The 25,562-nt window shown below is 44.0% G+C and overlaps 1 protein-coding gene across 1 annotated transcript in view; it reads left to right on the top strand.

Annotated features, from left to right (window-relative positions):
- Positions 1-25,562, top strand: part of Myo10 (myosin X) — a 201,052-nt gene that overhangs the window by 44,719 nt on the left and 130,771 nt on the right. Inside the window, exon 2 of the mRNA XM_031360245.1 lies at positions 2,035-2,133. Coding sequence (XP_031216105.1) covers positions 2,035-2,133 — 99 coding nt within the window. The remainder of the gene's footprint in view (positions 1-2,034; positions 2,134-25,562) is intronic.

Here is a 25,562-nt window from a genome sequence, read left to right on the forward strand (position 1 = left end):
TATATATGTATATATATGCATGTATGGATATGTGCATGTATATTTTGAGGTCTTTCAACTTTTTTCACCCACTGCAGTCTCTAGTGCATACATTTTTAAAAATGAATAAAGTCATTCAGGCACTTGGAAGCCCTTTCCTGGAATTTTTCAGGTATGGAGTAACATTTGAGAGAACAGTCTTAATGGATGTCTGAAATAAATGTTCTTTTTGGACGCAGCTGTTCGCTAATAAAGAAATCAGGTCTGACAGCCCTGGTGTCACTCTTTCCATGTGTTTCTAGTGTCTCAGCCCAAAGTAGGGAGTCAGAGATGACAGGCCTGAGGGGGAAAAGGAACTCAGCCCATTGGCACATGTTCTTTAAATAGTCCTCAGGATTTAAGTGAGACACTTCATATTAGTGTTTGATGCTGTTTCCCACCTTTTCAGTGGAGAACTCCAGTCCTCTGTGGGTGATGGCTAAGGAACTATGGATGGATCAAATGACCTAAAGCTACCAACCAGTGCAGAAGAAGGGAAGGCCTTAGACAGGGCCATCCCTGGGTCCTGGGAATCTCAAAGCTCATTGGACAATCAAGTATGTTATACAGTGAGGAAGGGACTTTGTCACTCTTGCCGACTCTGGCCACCTTGATCTTAAAAATGATCAATTCCTGAATGTGTGGCCCCTTCTTCTTGGGACCTTGAGATTTAGCTTGATGGGCTCAAGCTGACTTATCTAGGGCCCTGGAAATAGTGGTCCCAGCAAAGGCTCTCAGTCAGGTCTGGTTGTTGTTAAATAACATTGTATCTGTATGGAGGGAAGAAGTCAGTCAAATCTACATCTTGTAGATTTTCCTTTTTAGGATTGAGAGAGCCATACACATGTTATATGTAAAACCTAAGTTTCGTTCCCAGTGCCTACTTCAGGAGGCCCACAACTGTTCCTGTAACTACAGCTAGAAGAGAGCTGACCCCTTTTTCTCTTGGGCACATGCATGTCATTGCACATACACGTGTCATGTGTCATTAAAAATCTTGGTTTTTAAAAAGAAATAGAAATTGGAAGGCTAATTCGTGATCTCCCTGGGACACTGCTTACGCCACTGATCATTTGTTTTGGGGGACAATAAAAAATGGAAGGGAGGTCAGTGTAAAAAGAATATGTCCATTGTTAAAACCTAAGCTCTACAAACTGTAGTTGTCCGGCCTGCAGCTTTTTAGCTGCTTAGTGAGTTCCTAGGAAAGTTCATATCAGTAGACTACGCTCTCCTATATATTGAGAAATTTAGTCCCTCTTTTGAAGATCTCTCTTGACTTGTTCGTTTTAGTACAATCAGTGGCAGTGGAGTGGGCTAAAGTCCCCTAAGCAGACACACAGGTGAGGCGTGACCTGGGAAGGTAGGGCACCCAGATAACACCATGGTATCAGCCCGGGTCCTCGTAAGGGCGTGGTTCCTGCAGCCTGCTTTCTGAGTGTGTTAGGCAAGGTCCCTTAAGCCTCTCCTTCCCCTGAGATGTAGGGGTGGTAGACAGTGCCTGCCTACTGGGTGCCAAGAGCCAGCTGAGATCATCTGGTCCGGTCATGTGCCCAGTAGGGACATGGAGTGACCTCTTCTTTACTTTGTCTGCCTGGTGGGACTTGTCACGTGCAGGGGTGGAAGAAGATGATGGATAACGTTCTCAGAAGGTTACATCTTTGCTTGCTCGAGAAAGACATTTGCTTTTTCACACAGATTACTCTTAAAATGTGATTTATTTACATATTTTTATCTGTGTGGGTGTTTGGCCTGAAGGATGTCTGTGTACCATGTGTCTGATGCTCACAGAGGCCAGAAGAGAGCATCAGCTCCCTTGGGACAAAAGGTTGTGAGCTGCTGCCTAGGTGTAGGGAATTGAACCTCTGTCCTCTAGAAGAGCAGTCTTCTGTGTCAAGCCTTCTCTCCAGGCCCTACACTAGCTTTTTAACACCCTATAGGAGTCATGGTGATTTTAATAGTGGTGTTTTATGACAGAATACTGTTTGAACTCACCATTAAATTTTCTTTTCTGTCCAGGGAACACGGGTCTGGCTACGAGAAAATGGCCAGCATTTTCCAAGTACTGTAAATTCCTGTGCAGAAGGCGTCGTGGTCTTCCAGACAGACTATGGGCAGGTAAGAACAAGTCCCTGTTGCTTCCTGAAGTCTACGTTCCACTGGACTTTACCCATGGGCACTTGGGTTCTCCTACCCAGGCATTCGCATAGACCAACACACCACCTTATGCCCTTTCGTTAATTTTTCCAGAGCGCAGGGGGTCCTGGCATGCAGAATGTATATGTTGGTTACAACACCATCCTTGCAGAGGGAGAACAGGAAATGTCCTAGTCGTGTGGAGTAGAATGACACAGATTCCTTTCTTTCCTGGGTACCTTTTCTACCTCAAGGAGAGCTAGGCATGCAGCCCAACACGGCATTGACACGTTCATGTATAGTGTTGTGGGAGTGATTCCCAACACTTTTCTAACTTGATTGCATGGTTCTTACGTGAGAACTTGACATACCACATTGTTATGTTACAGGGATGAAAGATGGGGCATGCCTGGTAGGATCTATAAGAAAAACTCAGAAGATAAATACTTAGTGATTGCTTTTCATGCTATTTGCTCTTGAAACCCTTAAATTTCCCTGGTGTTTTCTGTGTGGTCAGGATCGTAAGACCAAACACCACCACAAACAGTTGCTTTTAAAAAACATCAACAATATTTTCCCCCTCACAGTTCTTGAGGCTAAAAGGTGCTTTCTGTTTCACTTGGAAGTCCCAGATGGACTGTCATTGTCTACCAGGTAGATTCGGTTACCTGGGGAGGGGACGGAGAGACCACATACCTAACGGCCATCTGCAGCATGGACGTTGCCACTGCCCAGTTCGGTCACTTCCCCACCAGCCTCTGGAGTGGAGGTCCAGATATCTCCGCAAATTTGCTTTACCTGACAGGACTGGTCAGAGTGTTTTGTCTCTTCATTATAGTCTAGCTTCCCTCCCACCCTCCCCAGATGGGCTCTCAGTTCCGTTCAGACCCTGTCGGCTCGCCTCTAGAGGATATTAAAAGGGAAAACAGCATTTAGACAGCATTCCATTAGCATAAATATGTTCCAGAAAGTACTATAAAATATATTTTATTAGCATTCTTTTTAGTTTTGTTTTGATTCCATATCTGGTTTGGTTTTATTTATTTATTCTTTTAAACATAAAAATAAAATCATGATGAAAACATGTAGCAAGGGTGCTGGAGAGAAGGCGCAGTGGCTAAGAGTACGTGATGTTCTAAGGAAGACCAGGATTTATTTGCATGCCAGTGCCCATGGAAGGTGACTTACCACCAGCTGTAACTCCAACTCCAGGGAATCCAGTGCCCTCTTCTGGCCTCTGAGCACCCAGTATACATGGTGTGCACACATATAGACACACATGTGCACGCAAATCAAAGCAAAGCACATGATTTTAGCCTTTGCAGCTTACCCACTGGCCTTTGGACATTTCAATGGTTAAGTAGATTCACATTCCGAGGCAGATCTTCATAACTTCTTTGTCTCACAGCATTGCCACATTAAAGGACGTATGCATGCATGCACGCACTCACTCACTGAAGCACCTCACTCATTACACACACACACACACACACACACACACACACACACACACACACACACACACCCTCCTTTCCATGTCCACTTTCCAGTAAGTAGCTGTACTTCTTTTGCCTACGATTTTGGCAAATACTTTATGGGAGTGTCATTGTACAGCGTCAGCCCTGAGACTGGCTTGTTGCACTCAGCACAATGTCCTTGATGTTTTGTTTCTAGTTGTACCTCGCTTGCATGGCAGTGGCTCCCAACAGGACAGCTGTGCCTTTCCGTGCTATTGCCGTGCATTACGGTCACAGTCCGTACCACACGAATCCTCTACTAGCCCTGGTGGTTAGACACTCTTGGTGGTGGAGAGTGGAACCGGGTGGTCAGGTCACTCTTGACAATATTTATAGAGTGTGGGCTTAGCAAGGACTAGAGTGGAATAATGTGAACCTAAATTCAAAAGCAACACAGAATCCTGACTTCCATATCTTCCCTTGGTCAGTGAGTGCATGGTCTATGTTATCCAGTCCGGCACTCCGAATATAACACATATAATTAGCTTGGTGATTTGTATGGGAATCGCAGGGTTCCCGCTATGAGAAAAGTGAGGACGACTCAAAGAACAGGTTCAGGCTTGGCTCAAGAACTGGCAGAGGCTAGCGAAGCAGCGCTCAGCCCAGATGCTCACCCATTCAACCACAAGCACAAAATAAAGAGCAAAGTACACTTAGGGGAAGCTATAAACATTCACCACCAGTGACATGGTTCTTCCTGTGCGCTCCAAAAGGTTCCATGAGTTCCCCTAAACTGCATCACCAACTGGGAACAAGTGTTCAAAAGACCGGAGTCTCTGGGTGGGGGGGCATTTCTCTTTCAAACCACCCCAGTTTTCTTCTTGGACAGTTTTGTGAGTTTTCAGAAGGCATTGCCGTTTCTTTAGAGTGCAGACGTAGCTAAAAGCATTCCCTGCGAGAGTGTGCCAGCCTTACTGAGCTTTGTGTTTTCTAGAACCCGCAGGTGTACTACTGACAGTCACGAGGCACCCTCCGGGGAAGTGGAGAAGTGCACTCTAAATTAGAGTTTTCACTTGGGGAGATTGAAATATTTTATCACCTTTGTTTAGAAAATGTTTAATTTCGTTGCTTTCTAATAGCCTACAGTGTATCAGCTCACCTAACTGTACTTTAAGGGGAGGTTGTTTAATTTACTTCAGTAAACTTCATCAAGGGTTACAATGATTTTCTGTCTGCTTTCTCTTTATTCTGGGTCTCCTAGAATATTTACTGGTTTGGAATATAATCAGCAAAACCCCTCTTCCATCTCTTCTATTTCCAACAAGTGTAATTAGATTTGGTTTAACAGGCTACCTCGTGTTAATAAGCCATCAGTAAAAGCCATTAGGTTCTTTGAGTTGTCTCTACACCGACAAAGACTTCTTCCAATCACACTAATTACTAATAATCCCACCTCCCACTGAAGCCAACTCTAACCTGATTTTGTTTGACCTTCTAGTTTGACCTGTCGTAGTTAATGCTGTGGGCCTAATTCCAGACGTCTCAATGAGCTAATTAGTGTAGTAACTTTCCATTTAAGGTGGTTTTGATTCTTAGTTGTTTGTTTTTGCTTTCTTCCACCCTACTCCCTTGTTGTCCCACCGTTCCTGACCTGCTATCTTGCCTTCCTCTTGTTTACAAATGGTTTATGTCTTCTGTCTGTCTTGTGAGCATTGGTAGCTTTTGGCTGCTTACCCCTGCTCCTCAGCCAAGTGTCTGCATGCCCCTGTTTCCCAGAGCCATCTCACCTGCCTGGTGAATGCTGGACCCAGACAGCGGAGCAGCCCAGACTCTGGCCTATAGCAGAGCTGGCCCTGCAAGTCACTGGGACCTGGACAACTAGACCCCAGTGGCTTTAATCTTAGGTGGTCAGAAGTCAGAAAGGGACTGTGCAGGTCATCGACACGTAAGCCGAGTTGTCGTCTTTCAAGCTCAGGAACACCCATGTGGTTGACGGCCAGGAGAAGGCTACATTCCAGGCTCCGCACGCTAGGCCAGCTGTCCGGCCGGGCAGCTGTCTTGGTAGAGTCTGCAGCAGGAGAGAATGCGATGTCATGGACCAACTCCTTTTATTGCTGGGGTGGGAAGTGGGGAGCTGCAGCTGGTGTGTCATCGTCTCTCCCCCCCGCCCCCACCCTGATGCTAGGTAGCCTGACAAGAACTGCTGGGTATTGAGTTGTGGGGTGAGGGGGAGGCTTGCCAGGAAATAGCTGGACTTATGAAGCTGGAGGAAAAGGAGTTTATGAACAACATCTGTGCTATCAAAGTTAAATTGTAAATTGTATCATTAGGATGCTGTGACTCTAAAATCCAAGTGCTGGGGTTGAGAAGTAAAGCTCTAGTGATCGCATCTAGCTCAGCTGAAATTCCCTGGCTTATATATAGTTTTAAAAGTGTGTGTGTGTATGTGTGTGTGTGTGCATATGGAGGCCAGAAGACAACCTCAAGTGTTGTATGTCAGGAGCCATACACTTTATTTTAGGCAGGGACTCTTGTTGGTCAGTAACTGCCAAGTAGCCTGGGCAGGCAGGGCAGTGACCCCATGGATCTATCTGGCTTTACCTCTCCAGTTCCAAATTACAAGGACACCCTACCACATGTGTCTGTTTTTCCTTGGTTTGGGGGGAGTTGAACCCAGCCAGGTCTTGGTGATGGTAAAGCAAAAATTTTGTCCATCAAACTGTCTCCTCAGGAGTTTGTTGGGTTGCTCTCCTGCATATGCTCTCCACCCCTGTTTGGTAAGGAAAACGTTTTTCATTTATCAGGGATGGCTTTTCTAATTCTTACTCAAGAGGAACAGAACAGACATTAATACAGACTGTCAATTGCATTTTGGCTCTGTGTAGCCCTTCAGGTCTTGGAGGTCCTTGGAGGTCGTTGGAGGTCCTTGGATTGAAGCTATTGCTTCCAATGAAACACTCTGTGGATTTGGTTAAACCACCTGCAATTGCTAGGTCTAGGGGTCAGAAGGACTTGGATACCAGTGGTTTTGTGATTCAGCATAATAGCATGAAATGGCTCCTTGTTTTTCTTGGTCTTTTAGATTATTGATCTGTGTATGATTTAAAGATAAGATTCTTTCTTTTTTTTTTCCTGATGGTTTATAGTGACATTCACCAAAATAAAAGGGTGCTTTTTTTTCTTTCTTTTTGTTTGTTTGTTTGTTTTGCATTCCAGCTGGGAGGCAAAACAGCGCTGACCCAGTACAGGAAGGTCTCTAGCACAGCCTGCTTGTATTTCCTTGTTGCCAGCATCTACAAACCTGCTTTGAACCTTTTCTAATGTGTGGCTAAAGGGTGTGTCATGAATTACAGTGTCCGAGTGTAAGTTGAGAGAAAAATGAACGGATGCATGTTGAGTTTTTTCTTTTCTCTTTGGACTGGAGTGTGACCTGTCTTCTGTTTTGTGTCTGTGGTGTGTTTCTTGTAGTATGTGTTTATATGTGCTACATGAAACTTATCATTCTAACCACATTTAATGGCAGACTCACACATGGCATGGTGCAACCCTCACCACTGCCTCCGTTTAAAACTTTTAACATCTGAAGCAAAACGTTGAGCCTGGTTAGTAAGCTGTAGCCCTTTGTGCTGTGAGCCTGGTTAGAAAGCCGTAGCCCTTTGTGCTGTACATCTTAACACTATTTTATTCTTGTCTGCCTTTTCTTGAGCACATTAAAAAATAATAGCAATGCTAGTGATTAATAATAGTGGGGGTGGGGAATGCTTACTTATTTGCATGTTAAGGGCTATGTGACATCCAATGACACATAAACATATACACACATACACACGGCCAATTTTTTTTTTTTTTTTTTTTTTTTTGGGTAGTGATTCTGGGAGACATAGTTTTACAGCCCAGATCCCAGCATGGACAGATGAGAGGGGCCTATGAATCCCACTCCCAGCTGAGAAGCTATTGGCAACTGAACAATGGTGGGTGGTGGGTGGGGAAGGGGCAGTTTTCTTCAGTGATATGGCCCCTCAGTGACTACCTGTGCCCCCACTAAATGGTCCCATACACACACACATGCAGGCTGCATGACGTGGACACGGCAGCTCTAAAAAAAGAAAAAGAGAGCACATTACGTTGGGAGGGAAAAGTGTTCGTGGAGAAGACGGCACGGCTGGGGTGAGTTTGATTAGACACACAGATGCATGTGTGAAATTCTTAATTTCAAAATTTTCCTGTTCAAAAGACAGAAGAAAGATGGCTTTGGACCTGACTCTGGACTATAGAGCGGGGACTTTGCTGGTCTCAAGTAGGTCTGCTTGGCACAGCAGTGACCAGCCCTGATTGTGTGCTGTGCATGGTAGGGCGGGTGGGCTGCAGATCCATCCTGCAGGTAAGAAGAAAGGAGATCCTTCTACTGACAAGTGACAGATAATTGTTCAAAATTGAGTGTGCATCGTCTTTTCCGCTGACACCTCTGCAGCGGTTTGGTGTTATTCTTGGGCTCTCCTTCCACCCAGGCAGTTAGGGGCCATTCAGGAGATAGCCCAGGCTTGGAGCTCGTGACTTCTTTGTGCTTTCCTGGCTTTTGCTGTTGTGTCCTGGAAATGCTGTCTTTGAGATGGGCGTGATGGAAATGCCGTCTTTGAGATGGGCGTGAAACTTCAGCCATGGAGTTCCCTAGAGCCAGAGTTCCGATCTCTGGAGAGCCAATGTCTGTGTTACCCAATCCAATTTATTCAACTTACTTGGTTATGAGCTTTGTTTCTGTTTTAAGTTTTTGCTCCAAGTACCACATGATTGAGATTCTCTAGATGTCCAGGAATTTAGTTTGGTATCCTGTGGCTCAAATGTCTCCATTAGTTTTTAACTCTGGGATTATAGGGAAAAAAAATGTTTTTGCTTGCTTATTAGTACATTCCGTGCTAGAAAAAAACACATGCGTGTTGACAAAGATGCTCAGCATTATCTAGAAGCTTCCTCATTACAAGTCAGAGTAGACTCCCTCAAGTAGGCTAATCCCCTTATCCTCCTGGGAGCCTGGTTCCTGCAGAGGAATGTGTTTGCCCACATTCAAGGATGTAAATGCTGGTGTGAGCCTCTAGGCTCTATCTGAATCAGTTCTGCCTGGACAGCAGCTTTCCTGTGCCTCTCACTCTCCTCTGTGAAGTCTATAAGAATGGATGCTCTGGGTTGTTACGACTCCTAGACCTTGGGGTTGCAGCCTGGCCCATGGATGGACTCAGAAGATCTTAAATGAATGAACAAGGTACCATTTGTAATTAGCTTTAAGCCAAACAAGGAGATAGAGTATTGTACACTCTGTCAGGTCTGTCATTGTGACATTTTGATAAAGAAGCTGTGGTTTGCTATTGGTTCTTACTGATGTTTGTGATTTTTCTTTGTCATTTTGAGACCCAGAAGCCCTTGAATCTGTTGTGTGGGCGTGTGTCTAAGCTGGGGGTCAAAATATAGGTTTTAAGACAGAAGGTCTCACTGAGTCAAGAGCTCATTGTTTTGGACAGGCTGACCTGTAAGTGCCCAGGTTCTGCCCATCTCTGCCTCCTCACAGAACCAGTCATGTGCATGTCTTTGCACCAGGCTTTTTACCTGTGTGCTGAGAATCTGAACCCCAGTGTGAATACCTTAGCCCCCACCCAAGTCAGGTCACCAGCTCCTGAACTCTTGAATCAAGTGGTCCTCTTGCCTTAGCCTCCCAAGCAATAGGATTATGGCCAAACAATTCTAAATCATCTTTTATACTTGTAAAGTATGTGTGTATGTAAGTCAGAAGGCACCTTGTAAGAGCCAGTCATTCCTAGGGATCAAATTCAGGTAGTCTTCACTGGCTGAGCCATCTCACAAGCCCAATGTTCTCAGTCTTTCTTTTCTTTCTTTTTTCTTTAAAAAGATTTTATTTATTTATTTATTTGTTTGTTTGTTTGATTGATTGATTGATTGATTTTTCAAGATAGGGTTTCTCTGTGTAGCCCTGGCTGTCCTGGAACTCACTCTGTAGACCAGGCTGGCCTCAGACTCAGAAATCTACCTGCCTCTGCCTCCCAAGTGCTGGGATTAAAGGTGTGCACCACTACTACCTAGCTACTTATTTTTTTTTTTTTTATGTGTATGAGTACACTGTAACTGTCTTCAGGCACACCAGAAGAGGGCAGTCAGATCTCATTACAGATGGTTGTAAGCCACCATGTGGTTGCTGGAAATTGAACTCAGGACCTCTAGAAAAGCAGTCAGTGCTTTTAACCATGATGTTCTCAGTCTTCAAAGACCAAAGCAGCAGAAGCAAGAGCAGTATGTACAAGAATCATAGAATGAGGAGTTTACCACGTAAGTTCTATCCAAGAAGTGTGTGAATCACTCACGTATATTCAAAGGGTCAGAATGAGAGGACAGTGTGGCAGGGAGTCTGCTTTTGAGGGAATTGTTTCATCTGATAGACTCCAGAAACATTTAAATTATATTTTTTAGTATAATTTTTATATGGGAGTAGTGAGTAGGTATTGAGTTTTATTCAAAATCTTTTTTTTTAAAGTTTGTAATAATAAAACCCGAAAATTGGTGATCAATAAAACTTCAGCAGCCACACTGAAGCAGGAAGCTATTTCCAGTGACAAACATTTTCAGCCATGTTATTGTGCCAAGGAATATGGGCAGTGCCCCATGCTGTAGACCCTAGCTTGCCAAGCACCCTTCCTGTTTCCTTGTCTGTTTCTGTTAGATGAGCCTTCCTGACATCTGGGATTGCTTTCCCCGTCCACTTAACTGAATCTAGCTTAAGTGGATTTGGCATCCTATTTATTCTGGTCCTTGTCTTCCAGAACAAGGCTTTTGCCCTGCCAGCCTCTCCCCGAGCATCTGGGATGAGGTGTCTGACAGCAGTGTTTCCTGGCCTGAGTGAAGACTGGGTTGAACACACAATATTGAAGAGAAGGCAGATAGCCTCTTTCTTGGTTCAGGCTTTGAGGGTTGGGGCACTGAAACCATGACCTGCTTTTCTTTTATGGATCCACCGACCACACCCCTTTTCCCCAGTCCTATGGATGGGTCTTTTTATCTGCATGTAGACATTCCTCTCACCTGGGCCCCTCCCCCTCACCTTTGCTGACAGGATGTGACCTTAGCTCTCTCTCAGCAGCTTGCTCTTTGTTCCCACGGAAGTCTTTTGTACACACAGCTCCTTGTAACCAACCAGGTAGTCTCTGGCCTTGCAGGATTAGTGCTTAGGGCGCAAAGAGAAAGATCTGATGTCTGGCACAGTGACCTCCATCACTGCATTCAGTTTAGGGGTTAAATCAGCAAATTAAATTGTTCATATTCGAAAGTAATTGGGGTACTCTCTTGTATTCTTGGTACCAACAAATGTTGAAATAATCAGCCAAGTAATGATAAATGCTAAGCTATTTGAGCAGGCTGCAATTTACAACCAATAGAAATGCAACAGAAAACCAACCAAATCAAACTCTTTCTTTTTATATGAATATTTAAATAAGCAATATACCTTTGTTATGCATATCAGCTTGTGAGAAGTGTACTCGAAGACCTTATTTGGATCATAATCAACTCAAAAATTATCTATGGGAATTAGACACAGAATCATTTGGTGCTGTGTGGGATTCAGTAGAATAGGCAGAAAAAGTTTGTTAAATTCAGGAGGCTATCTGTTTGCGAATGAATTGCATTCCAGTCCAAAAATTAATTTACAAGCCTGTTATTTGGAACAAGATTTTCCAAAGACTCATGGTATCCATGGCTAATTGATTATCTAGTCTATCCACGAAGACCTGTTTTGGAATCTATAATGCAGTAGAAGGCAGGATGGTGCTGAAGTCTTCTATTGCCTGCTTCTGACTCTAACCATCCTTAGAGTCCCAACCCAGGATGCCTCAGTGGTGACTGGAAAGAGTCTCTTTCTTCCCGATTGCCTTCCCTCCCCCAGATAGAGGCAGGAAGAAAAGGAGCCATCTATGCTAAGCCGTGTGCCTTCCATGGTCCATAAGGATGAGACCTCGGCAGGATTGGCATTGCACATGCGTGGAAGGAATTCAGTGATACTGCCTTGCAATGTCATCTTGCCAGGACCGCAGAGGTGCATGCCAATCTGTTCATGCTGTTTCACTGCCCAAACCACCGCACAGGAAGGCTTGGACCAGCTGTCTTTATTTCTTTTCCTGTTACTGTGAAAAAAGCCGCTCTGACGCAAAAGCAACTTAAGGGAGAAAGGGTTTCTCTCACAGTTCAAAGGGCAGGCTGCCAGGGCAGGGACGTCAAAACCTGAAGGGAGTAGTTCCATTGCGCCCACAGTGAGTGAGGAAGCAGAAGGTCAGATGCATGCTGCTTCTCCATTCCCTTTCTCTGTTCAGTCCAGGATCCCAGCCAGGGAATGGCATCACTTACAGTGGGTGATTCTTCCTGCCTCCGTTAATGCAGTCAAAACAATCTTCTCCAGCCATGCCCACAATCTCCAAGTGGTTCTAGATTCTATAATTTGACTGTTAACACTGAACATCCCACCCAACATGTGTTAGTGATAAGGAAGTTGGCCTTCCCCAGGTCTAGGTGTGCATGCCTGCGATCGATGGCAGTATCCACATGCGGTGCCAATCCTGATGAGGCCCATGCTTGTTTTGCTATCTTTCCCTACTCCTTTGCTCCCTCACTGAAGCATGTGTATAAGTGTATATGTGTAGCATGTCTATACGTGTATATGATGCATGCAGAGGTCAGAAGAGGGCATCATATTCCTGGAACTGGCATTATAAATGGTTGTGAGCAGTCAAGAGGGTTCTGGGAATGGAACCCAGGCCCTGTGCAAGAGCACCAAATGCTCTTAACCTCTCAACTGTTTCTTCACACCCATCTCTTGTCTTTCTTACCCATTCCGATTAGCTCATAGGCAGGAGCGCATACTTTATAATTGACGTAATAATTCCCACTTTCTGAAATTTCTTGTGTCCCCTCAACTCTCAGTTGAATTATACTTACCTGACCAGCAGTGGTAGTTGAGTTATACTGATGTTTCTGAGAGCAGTTTTCCCTCGGCTTGGGGAGAGAGAGGGAGAGAGGGGGAGAGAGGGGGAGAGAGAGGGAGAGAAAGGGAGAGAGAGGGAGAGAGGGAGAGAGAGAGGGAGAGGGGGGAAGGGGGAGAGAGAGAGGGGGAGAGAGAGAGAGGGAGAGAGGGAGAGAGAGAGAGAGAGAGAGAGAGAGAGAGAGAGAGAGAGAGAGAGAGAGGAGTATTTGGGGCTGGATGGAAGGGGAAGGCCTAGGAGCTGCCCAGCAGAGGAGAGCTCTGGGGGCTGGTAGGTAAATGCAGTGTCTTCTATGTTCCTGTAGTCTTTGTGATGAGATTCTAACCCCCCAATCTGATGATTCCTGGAGATGAGGCCTTTAAGAGTTCTAAATAGGAATTAGTGTCTTGAAGCCTGAGGCCTATGTGAGCTTCCTTGCCTCTCTTATCATGGGAAGGCACAGGAATAAAGGTACCATCTAAAACACAGAAAGCAGCTCTCACCAGATGTGGGAGCTGTCCCTACCTTCAAGTTCATATTTCAGCTTCTAGCATGGGGAGAAGTACATTTCTCTTGTTGATAGGACATCAGGCATGGCACTTTGTTATAGCATCTGGAGCAGACAGAGGCTGGCTTGTTTCTTTCCTTCTTCAGTGCAGGCTGGCTAGGAGTAAAGGACCAGCTGCCAAGGCGAAGCGAGGGGGAAGCTTATGCCTCTTGGATGCTTGTCCCGCAGCTTCTTTGAGAACACATTACACTGAACTGGAGCCTGTTTTCAACTATCTATCCAATTGTCTTACTGCCGTCAACCTAACGGGCATCTAAGAGATGAAACTGGTAGCCACTTCTGAGGGACTGACCTTCCTAGTGTCCCTGCACGCTTAGTCTATCTGTTTCTGTGGCCATCGGGGCTATATATGTTATTGTACATGAATTAAGCCTCTAGCTTCTAAAGATGTGGCATCTAGCAGTTTTGAATGCAGCTGTTTGTCTTAAAGGGGTATATGTCAGGAAGGCAGCATCACTGAACTTAATGCATAATCACTCCCACGTTTGACTGAGCAAGAGCATCAAGCTCAGCCCTCACCCAGAGCCGAATTTCAAACAGCCTAGAAGCTGAGAATGTCTTTCAGACTATTAAGTGTTTGGAAGAAGTCAAAAGAAGAGTAGTTAATGTCATGCAATTATGTGGAATTGAGGCTTAATACTGTTATATTGGAACAGGATGCCTGCCACGCCTTGGCTTGCGGTCTGCAAGGGCGTTCACACTGTAGCGGGGCTGGGACACAGCTAAAAAGCCTGAAGCGTTGTCTCCTGGCCCATCACAGACAACCTTTGCCAGCCTCATCTAGATGATCATAGATGCTCATGGTTTGCAGTCACTTCTGATACAGCATTTAGGCTGCAGGGGCTTTCAGGGGTTCCCAGCCTGAAATGCATCGGAATCACTCAGAGTTATCTAAATGGGATTCTGGGCCATGGAGCTATTCCCAGTGGTGCTGCCTCCCTGCGTCTGAAGCCAGGAATATGTCCGAGTTCAGGATTGCCAACCAGCCTGAGTCGATCTGTGAACTCTAATAGGCTGCTAGTACATCCAGTCATTGTGAAACTCTCCTCTCCTCCCCTCCCCTCTCCTCTCCTGTCCTCCCCTCCCCTCCCCTCCCCTCTCCTCTCCTCTCTTTTTCTTTCCTTTCCTTTTTTCTTTTCTTTCCTTTCCTCTTTTTCTTTTCTTTTCTTTCCTTCCTTTCTTTCTCCTTCTCTTGCTCTTCCTTTCTTCTCCTTCCCTGTCCCCTCTCCTCCTCCTCTTCCTCTTCCTCCTCTTCTGTCTTCTTATGAGGGAAAAAATGCCTTGGCTAAGATGATAAGAGTACCTGAGACAAAACTCATGTTCCCTGAGCTGGGCACACAGCTCAGTGATTACGGACCCCTGATACCAAGGCTGACAACCTGAATTTGATCTCTATAACCCATACAGTAGGAGAGAACCCACTCCTGAATGTTGTCCTCTGGCCTACATATATATGGTGTAGTGCCTTTGCACACACACATTAGATAAAATTTAGTTCAAACAAACAAACAAACAAAAACCTGTCCTTCCCCCTGACCTAGTGCTATCAAAACTGAATGGGAGTCGGACTGTCATGGGAAGCTATGAGCCACTGGGGCCTGGTCCACCGACCTTCCTGATTCATCAAGTCTCTAGTGGCACCTGGAAACTTGCTCTGGATGCTCCTGATTTGGAAGCCACACTTTGAAAACACATTTGTAGGGTAGGGCAGGTTGGGGGGTTAGTACCCTCACATCATCTTTCTCACCGTGGCCTGTTCTCTAAAGACAAAGGTGGTCGCTCTCACAGGCCATGCGTCCCCCTCAACTGCTATAGCACAAAGGAATCATTCTTGAGCACTGTTGTGTCAGAAACGATTGAGATCTGGAGATCATGGTTTTTCGTGTTAATACCAGCCAGGGATTCAGTCTGTAACATTCCCCTATGTTCCAGGGCTTGATGGAGAGCCACTCCCAGTAAGACTGAAAATGGGAGAAGTCTGTGGGGTGTGTGAATTCCAGCCTAGCACATTTCCAAGGAAGATTTATGTCTTCTTGAAGTATTTACAAAACAGGCCAGTTGTGCTTATAAACACCCACGAGTTACTGTATAAATCTTGACCCTGGTGCTTATGATTACAAAAGCATGTCAGTTGTTAGCTCACCAGTTGCCATGTGAGGTGAGACCAATTCAGGTTGCTCCTTTTGCAAGTGAGGTGCTAAAGCTGGAGGAGACAGTTTCTCTCTCCTTTTGGAAGCCTCATTCAGAACTCCCAAGGTTAGCTTTGTGTCTGAAGTTTGCTTTTTGCTTTGTGTTGTTCCTTTTGAGGTAGCCTTTTATAATATAGCCCAGGCTGGCTTCCTGTTCACCCTCTGTGAGTCCCATGCCTGCTCTGATATACTCATCTCGTTCTTTGGGCCCGCTGGTATCAAAGAAGAATAAAACCAGAACAGAACAGGCAGGGGAAGTGACTGAAGCTCTGGAACGGGAAATGTAAAGACCTGTGCCTCCAGTGTGGGGCTCAATCCGTTCTGCCTCCTCTGCTGGTCAGAATCCCAGGGTCCATATGATTAAGAACAACCTCCACCCACTCACTCTACCCCTGCCTGAGGTCAAGAGTTCCCCACCATAGGCTCAGACTCCCTCCCCTCTTGCTTTACTTGAATGATTCCCTGATACCTTTAAAACATTTTGAGAAATGGCTCCTTTTGAAGAGGCCTTTCTTTAGAATTTGGTTTTAAAATATCCCTGTGGATACATTTTTCACGAGCTTGTTTGAGATGAAATGTCTGCAGTTTGCACCATCGTTGATGTGTTAGATGATTTTGATTATACCAAGTAAGTTTCTGAGTTAAAGAATAGCCCCCAAAGGTTTGTTGTTGTTTTTAAGACTTTAGAGCAGGCTTTTGGCAATCTGACATAAAACTTCAGCCCTGAATTTGGAGGTTCAGTGCAAAGCCTGTATTAGAGGCTCCAAATGCAGAAATTGCGTTTTTGGGGGTGTTCTTTAAAGGAGCTGCTGTTTGGATGTACCAAGTGGTTCACAGAGTGATTTTGCAATAATTAATGCCATTTTAGAGTCTTCTGGAGTGGGTAACAGGGTAGCTCACCCTGGAGAATTGAGCAAGTATTTCAGCCTCCTGGAATGATCCTCTGTTCTGAAACGTATCCATCTTTCTGCCTAGGCAGAGTTCATGGTCTCTTGCTACAGGCATCTGCTTTTGCTCTTGCAAACAGAACTAATGACAGATGTAAACTGGCTGAGCCCAGACAGTCACTCCTGTGACAATGGCTTGGAACATATGCTGTCCTGTTTCAGGAAGCTCTTTTAACCAAGAACTCAAAAGGGACCACGCCTCCGAGGAGTGTTGCCAGTTCCCTTGTAGAGGGCAAATCCTGTCCCATTAACCCAGTTTCTATCTTCAGTGGAGGTCCCAGGGAGGTTCACCTTGCTGCTGTTTCAACTCTAGCATTACCTGGTTCCCTGTCACCCAAATATATTTGAACATATCTCATTTAAAAGATTTGTATAATGTATTTATAATGATGAGACTTTGAACATAGCTCATTTAAACATTTATTCTAACTTGTCTCTTGTTTCATACTATTCATACATAATCACTCTCCTTGGAAAACAGTAAACAATGTTTTCTGGAGGAAGCAGAAGTGAGCTTGGATGTCAGCATCTGAAACTCCAGGCATATTTTGGGTGCCCAGTTTGGGATAGTCTTTGAAGAGATGTAAATACCACAGAGAAAATAAGTCCTACAGCCTGAGGAAAGGCACGCTCATGTTATGCATCATTGGCTCTTTGCTAGCTCAGACAGCAATCTTAAAATAGTTTGCAGATGTTGCTTTTAGGAAAAAGACCACAAGTGGCTATAGCCACATTTTAACACCTAGGATTTGATTCATTAATAATGGTCATAAGCTTGAACTATGGTCTATCATAGAAAGGAATAGGTTTGTTTTTTTTTTTTTTAAATCGTATGAGAGCTGTGCGTGTGGAGGTGTACTATATGTGCATGAATGTGTGCAGAGGGCCAGGGGATGGCTCTCCACCTTATTCCCTTGACACTGGGTCCCTCACAGAACTCAAATCTAGGCTGGTGGCCAGTGAGCCCCAGGGATACTCCTGTCTCCATATCACACAGCCCTGGGGTCACAGGTATCTGCGACTCTGACTGGCTTTCTACATAACTTCTAGGGACTTGGACTCAGGCTTATGCAACAAGAGCACACTTAGTTGCTTGTCCATTTCTCCAGTTCCTTCCCACCCAACCCCAGACAGGGTTTCTCTGTGTATCCCTGGCTGTCCTATAGCTCACTCTGTAGACCAGGCTGGCCTCAAACTCAGAAATCCACCTGCCTCTGCCTTCCAAGTGCTGGGATTAAAGGCGTGCACCACCACTGTCCAGCTTCTTCTTCTTCTTTTTTTTTAAATACTTAAGTACTTTATTGAAATATGATTTAATTCCCATACAGGTCACCCACTTAAAACATAACTCATTGGCATTTAACATATTTAAAAAGTTGTGTCGTTATTGCTATAGTAAAGTTTTGTACATTTTCATTATGTAAAAAAAAAAGAGAGATTGTGAACTCTCAATTCTGTTCCCAGCCCTTGCCCAATCCTTCCTTCTCCATTCTCCGTCTTCTTCCTCCCTCTTCTTTCTTCCCACCCCTTCCTTCTTCCTCCCTCTAGTCCTAGGAAGCTACTTTCTATAGCTTTGCACCCTCTGTGGATTTCATCTACATGTAGTCACAATATGCAATCCTTTGTGTCTGGCTTCTTTCACTTGGCTTACTATGTTCCAGGCTCTTCTGTGTTGGAGGGTAAACTAGTGACTTTATTCCTTTTACGGTGGTGTAATATCCCACTGTATAGAAATGTCCCATGTTAATCAGTCTTTTAAACTTCAGAAGACAAAGATAAGGGGCAGAATGGCCATCCATGTATATTTAGTTCCTGTAGGGTTCATCACATGTCATATAGTTTAACACTGGTAAAGGGAAGTAAAGACAAAATTACTGTTGCAGTTAAAAGAACAGTGAGAGAATTCTTATGTGTTTTAGAAATAAGTTTAGATTTCTCTTACATACCTTGTATAGTTCTTTCTTTTGTTACACTGTTGCTTTTTTATTATTTTGTTTTTGAGACAGCCTGGCTGTGCAGCCCTGGCTGACCTGGTCTAAGCTGGCCTTGAACTTGCAGCTGTCCTCTTGTCTCTGCCTCCCAAATGCATCATATAGTCTCAAGTCTGAGAAAATGGCAGCACTTTCTCCTACTTCTAAGGTGACCAATGGGTCAGGGAGGCCAGGAGAGTGGGCTCTGTGGGAGAAGCCTGGCAGTGGAATGCCAGTGGGCACCACTAGGTGGTTAGGTGAGGGAGGCCAGGAGAGTGGGCTCTGTAGGAAAAGCCTGGCAGTGTGGGCACGGCTAGGTGGTTAGGTCAGGGAGGCCAGAAGAGTGGGCTCTGTAGGAGAAGCCTGGTGGTGGTGGGGGGGCACGGCTAGGTGCTTTCTCGAAGAGGTCTGATGTGAATGCTGTCACTCAGTGTGTGGAGCGGATGCTTTCCTCACCCTGGAGAAGAGAAGAGGGCTAGCTGGCATCCAAGGAAGACCGATGCTCAGGATCTCAAGTGCCGTGTACAGAGTATGTCGGCAGCCCTTGGTGGTGGTGTGACAACCTCTGAGAATGTCCTGTCCTGGCAAGTGCTGAAGCCAAGGGTCGCCAGGGACCCTTCTCTTGCTTCTTTGGCCTAAGCAGGAGAGCTTGCTACTGGTAGCTCGTCTGTAGGAGAGAATGACTTTCTCTGTGACATGCAGAGTGAATTGGTTAGTTTTTTGCTGTGTGATAAAGCTCCAGGACCAAGGCAGAGTATAGAAGGGAGTTTATTTGGACTGACAGTCCTGCCGTCCATCCTGGCAGGAAGCATGACAAATGGCAGGGAAGGTAATTGGAGGCAGAAGCTAAGGGTTCACATCCTCACATCCTGACTGGCAAGCGTAAGCAGAGAGAGAACAAGTAGGGTGAACTCCACCCTCAGTGATATACTTCCTCCAGCAAGGCTTATAACCTTATAACCTCCTTGTGACCTCTCCACGTTGCACTGCAGACTGAGAATCAGGATCAGATTCTCAAGCTTCCGGGAGGTGGGGGAGAATGTTCTTGTTCATACCTCCACATGGAGACCCACAGTGACTAGTTCATTTGCTAATGTAGAGTATTGTATTTTTTAAATGTAGGCTCTGAGGCCTGGTTAAAACATAAACATTAGGACTAGGATTTGGACTCCCAGAGCCATGCACATGCTGGGTGGGCACGGCAGCCAACCTGTAATTACAGCTTAGGAAGGCGGAGAGGAAGGCCGTGGAGAATAGGAGATCAGGAGCCCCTGCCTCAGAAGACTAAGCTGGAGGAGACATCCAGGATGACTCTGATATCAGCCTCAGGCCCCCACATGCACATGTGCATGCACACACACACACACACACACACACACACACACACACACACCCCTGCCCTCACACATGTGAACATACCCATGCATACACAACCAACACACACACACATGTAAAACATCTGGATATTTCTGCATTTATTGCAAACCCTAACTCTAGGTTCTCATACTCGAGTAGTGTCAAAGGGTTACTGTAATGAGATGCTGTGTATGGAAGGGATCCCTGAGCCTCTACAGCCTGATCTTTCTAGTGGGAGCTCAGTTTGAGTGCCACAGCAGTCACAGGATCCGAAATCACGAAGCATGCCTTTTGAGTTTTAGACTGTCATTTGTAAGCATCTGTTGATTTCCTTTTCTTTGTGGCACCAACAGGGAAACATTTCAGATCTGAGGACATGACTTCTCAGTGTCAACTGAGCTGGATGGATCAGGTGATGTCTGTAAAGCCACTGCTCTGCATTTGATTGTAACTTTTTTTTTTTTCAGAAATATAGAATACAGCTGAGGAATACCAATAACAAAATCACATGACTATTCTTCCATTCTCTCCTGAAAGACTTTAGTTCCTAAGTGTGAAATAAGCCTCCTATAGAAATAGAGGTCTTATGCTGGCGACGGTTTTACTAAGGCAGCATAGAGGGAAGATGAGACCATTGCTGCTGCCCACCCCTCTTATTTCCCACTCACCTTTTCAGGTGGTTGCCTTAGCCTGGTGTTAGGCCATGGCCTGAGTTTGCCTAGGCACAGGCGTCTTCCCCATTTCCCCAACCAGTGTCCCTTTCGGGTCTTACATCTGTAACCAACAATGCTTTTTATTCTTCCTTCAGAATTCTTTTTAAAATCTGTGTGAGCAGCTAGAGGTTGGCATGTTGGATTTACTGTGCAAAGCCAACATAAATAAGAAATAGCTTTGTGTGTGTCTGGTGGTCACTGATGAAGGCATTCTCCCTACTGATGCTGGCCTAGGCAGGACGGACTACAGCTTGAGGGATGTTAGTGTAGTCCAGTTAACTTCTTGCTTGCCTAAAAGCATTCCTTTTTTGTCTTACAGAAATTCTGTACCTAAAGTGGCCATCAGGATCAGACACGTTGAGTAAACAGTTGAAATGTCAGCCTCCTCAGTTACTCTGGGGAAGGAGAATCTAAGCCAGCTGGACTGTGTGTGCCTGTAGTATGCTGTCTCTAAAGACAGCAAAAGAGCCTTTGTGTTTTGGGTCAAAGCAGATGTGTTCAGCCTGCCATCTTAATTTCTTTTGTATGGTTTGGCATATATTTCAGCTGCTTTGAAATGTTGAAAAGCCTTCAAACCAAATTGGGGAAGAACAAAATAAATTGATTTTTTTTTCATAACTGAGTTTCCCAGTTCAGATATTTTGTGAACAAGTATCTTCGGAAATGAATACATTTATTTAACACCATTTGGATGTTTCTCTAAATTTATTGTTACTCAGTCTTTTGGCCAGATGTTTAATGTATGTCTGAATTGTACTAGACATTGGTTTAGCATACGTGAGAGAAGAATGCCAAATGCTAAAATATTTTGATATTAATGTTCTATGGAGGAAAAGCTGTGAGCTAATCTTTTCTCTTCCAGGCACAAACCCCTGCAATTTCTAGGTATGTCTTCCCAACTCTGCCTCACCTTTCTTTGCTGACACGTGCTTTTATAGGCCAAGTATTTTGAGTCTGCATGGACACAGTCGGTTTGAACTGACTTGCAGGTGAACCTGCTTCTCTTAAAGCTGTGCCAGCTTTTGCATTTATTTCTTTACCTGCTGAAAAATCATTTTATAATACAAAGGAGGGATTAAAAGTATGCTGGTCTAATTAGAGCCCAAGAACCATTACCTGCCTGTAACATGCAGATTCATGACAGTACTTAGGTTTTTTTCTAGCTATTAAAATGATTGAAATAAGGATTGAATTGGTGCTTTTCTATGTGGTGGTATTTTTATCCTCCTGGGTGATATTCCTAAGTTACTATGATGTACTTGGCAAGATGGCAGCTGGGTCCTGCACTGTCAGGGGTGCTGCTGCCGCAGACACTAACATGGATTGGCTTCTCTGTACATCATTGCTAAGGATCAATCCCAAAAATGTAGGCTGAGTGCAATGGCATGTGCTTGGAATCCCATCACTCAAGAGGCAGAGGCACAAGGATTTTGAGTTCATGGCCTATTTGGACTATACATATACAAATGCTGGGGGTTTTTTTGTCTTTTTTTTTTTTCAAAAAAAAAGACAAAACAAAACTAAACAAAACAAAAAAACAAAAAACCCTAAAAAGTAAATTCAAAAACCAACTTCCTGAGGTTTCAGAAACAGCACCTGCAGAGAGTAGTGTTTCATAGAAAACACAAGCTATAAATGCCATTGGGTACAGGTTGTGTGAGTGTCTGTGTGTGTCTGTGTGTGTCTCTGTGTATGTGTGTTTAAACTAAAGAATATGTGTGGTATTGTTGTTTTGAGAAATTAAGAACTGAGAGGCAGGTGGATCTCTGAGTTCAAGGCCAGCCTGGTTTACAAAGTAACTTGTAGGACAACTAGGGCTGTTACACAGAGAAACCTTGTTTCAAAAAACAAAATAATAACAGCAAAAAACTAAGAACTGCATTTGCTCTTAGTGTCTGCAGTAAAGAAAAGTGCTTAAGGTTTTTTCTTAAGCATGCTTCTTGAATAGGAAAAGAAAAATACTTTCTTATGATTATGAATTAATACTCATTAATACTATTCTCTTGGGGAAATGCTGGAAGCATCTTCTGTGCTCCCTTCTTTGTGGTGCTGTTTACGGTTAAATTCTGTCCTGGGCGATAGTCAAATGACTCCAGCTTGTTTTCTATAGCGTACTTGTGGTGGTATTGACATATCTTGCTGTTTTTAAGTGACTTTGAATTGCCTACTTTGGGGTCTGAAATAGTGAAGCATATACTTCTCAGCTTTGCTAGAGGAATGGGGAAGGAGCATGAGAGTTCCCAGCTGTACCTGGTGAAAATCTCAACCCCTGTCCCTCACCCGTAGACAGGTCTGTGTGTAGTAGCATGGATCTGGATTTTCAATACCAGTCATACTGATGATGCAGCCCATTGTAGCTTCTTGGAGCCAAGACAATACAGGTGGTGGTAGCTGATCCAAGGAGGACGATGCCTTTTCTTGATGATGACCAAGATCTTGGAGAATGTTTTATTTTTATGGCAGTAGACTCCATGGAGCCAAGTGTCAGTCTTCCTGCTAGGGTGTGGGCGAGAAGGAATGAACGAGACTTGGCAGGTCCTTTCTAGAACATTTTGTCTCACACCCAGCAATGATTGTCACCCTTGAATGACTTTAGGGCAGTTTTTAATGTTGTAGAAAAGCTTGGTGTGAAGGAAGTTGCATCCAGATCCTGTTTGTTCTTATAGTACTTACAAGTCAGCATTTGATGTTCTTTAGACACCCAGAGGTTCCCAGGACACTGAATTTCTCCATCAAGAAATCCTAGGAGAACAATATAGTCTGGTCCCGTCTTTTATTTTGTCACATCAGGGTATTTAATAATCACTACTGTCATTTTACGTACTGAAGACAATTTAGCACACACCCAACAACAAATATGTGTCTCTGAGTAAATGACAGTCTTTCACATGGAAATACCTAAGCTGGATGAGTAATTCTGTCATCTTACATTTGCCTGATGAAAAATCCGTCTTGGTTTTGGACTTGGAAATTCTGCAGATAATTCAACAGTATATGGATCTATTACTTATCTGAATAAAAACGTCTCTGGAAAGGCCTACATCTGTGGCTAGCACTTTAAATATTTCACTCTTCTGCTTAAACCATGAGGTTTTGATTATGTTAACAGATACATTTTTTTAATTTGTTGTTTAGATGTATATATTTGGTGTATGCATGTGAGGTTGTGTATGCAAGGTTGTGTGTGTGTGTGCATGCATGCATGGTGGGGTAAGAGTGTGTGTGAGCATGGGGGACAGGGATCCATAATTGAGGGTCTTTTATCTCTATACCTCCTCACCTTTTAAAACGGTCTCTCTCACCACACCTGGAGTTCACTGGTTGGTTAGACTGGCTGGCCAGTGACTCCAGGGAATTTGCCTGTCTCTCTTCCTCACTCCTGACTCTTGAGGTTACAGATTCATGCTGCCATTTCCGACCTTTACACAGATCCTGTGGATCCAATCACATTCTCACCTTCGCAGCAGGCGTTTTACTGCTTGAGCCGGCTCTCCAAACATGTCAACATTTCATGTTAAATCATCAATATTGTTTTTACCGGGACAATTAAAATTAGTCGCATCTGAAGAAATAGATAAAATTCCTTTGAATTTCTGTATTTGAATAAAATCTAGCTGGATGGTTTGTATACTTTATAGGCAATATAAAAAAATGGTGACTAGAAATCCTTTACTTCTTCTTAACTATTCTTTGAATCTTTTCAAGTCTGGACAACTTGATTTAATAACTGTTCCTTGGGGAGAGTTGGCTCAGCAGTTAAAAGTTCTAACTGCTCTTCAAGAATTTGGGTTTGATTCCCAGCATCCTCTACCAACTTTCTGTAACTCCAGAGCTAAGGCAGATCCAGTGCTCTTACCTGGCTTCTGTGAATAAAGAAGGTCTGCACTCACAAGGTGCACAGACATACACATATGTAGGCAAATTACCTAAATACAAGAAATAAAAGTAAATACATTTCAAAACCAAACGCTATTGCTTGAGGCTGCAGAGATGGCTTGGTGGCTGGGTCCCTGGTGGCCCTTGCAGAGAACCACTGTGTGTTTCCCATCACCTTTGTCAGGTGACTCCCAACCACCTGGAACTCAAGTTACAACAAACACCTAGACCCGCATTAAAAAATAAAGCTAAAATCCTAAAACAGAACAAAGCCTGTTGCTTGAGGATAATGTAGTCCAGACAACACTTTTTTTTATTAATCTCACCAAATGTTTCATTTTTTTTCTTTTAACTTCTTCATTAGTATGTATTGATTATACAAGATTATACAAAATACTGAGTTCTTAGTTTCCTTGCATGCATATAACTTTTGTCTGTAATGCTGCGGGAACTTTTACAATTTCGGTTAGGTGGTTATATCATTTTAAAGGCAAACAGTAACACGCTGAACCTCAGAACGAGTGGCTTCCTACAAATGAGATACCAGAATGCAGTCTGTGCCACTTTTACGTGCTGAGAGGTTACCAGGGCGTCTTCAGTTTTTCGAAACAGCCACCAGATGTTAAGTTCTGGTAGGTACATTCAACTCATAAAAAGTTAAATCGAGTAAGTTTTCTTGCTTCATTTAAAAATATTCTTTTCTTTGAGCCACAGTTAGTTTTATAAGCATGCATCTCCCTGTGTGCTTGTGACTGTAAGAAAAGACGAGAGTGAGGCAGACACACATTCTTGGGTAATGGAAAAGGAATAAAACTTACACCACAGTTTCATTTTTCCTTTCAGGATCATTGATCTCCAGCTTGCTTACTTTACTAAGGTTCCCAGAAGATGAACGTCTGTGTTAATGTCTGGCGTGGACGCAAGAGTCAAATATGCGTCTTAACTGTGGTTTATGTAAAATAAACCCCTCTCCCTCAGCACTGAAGAGATTTCTCAGCACTTGAGCACACTTGCTGTTCTAGCAGAGGACCCAAATTTAGTGTGTAGCACCCACACACATCAGGTAGCTCACAAATGCCTGTAAATTCAGGTGCAGGGGATCTAACATCCTCTTCTGGCCTCCACGGGCATGTACATACATATAGGTGCACAGACATACGTATAGGCACTCACACACATATCAAATAAATTAGTAATAAATAACATACTTAAAACAAAACCCTCATAATCAATTGATCAACTAGGATAAATTAGGGTAAAGACTTTTTTTTTTTTTTTGATATTTTCTTTATTTACATGTAACTTTCTCCATTCCCGGTTTCCC

The sequence above is a fragment of the Mastomys coucha genome, unplaced genomic scaffold (assembly GCF_008632895.1).
Source record: "Mastomys coucha isolate ucsf_1 unplaced genomic scaffold, UCSF_Mcou_1 pScaffold8, whole genome shotgun sequence".
In the NCBI taxonomy this organism is placed as follows: Eukaryota; Metazoa; Chordata; class Mammalia; order Rodentia; family Muridae; genus Mastomys; species Mastomys coucha.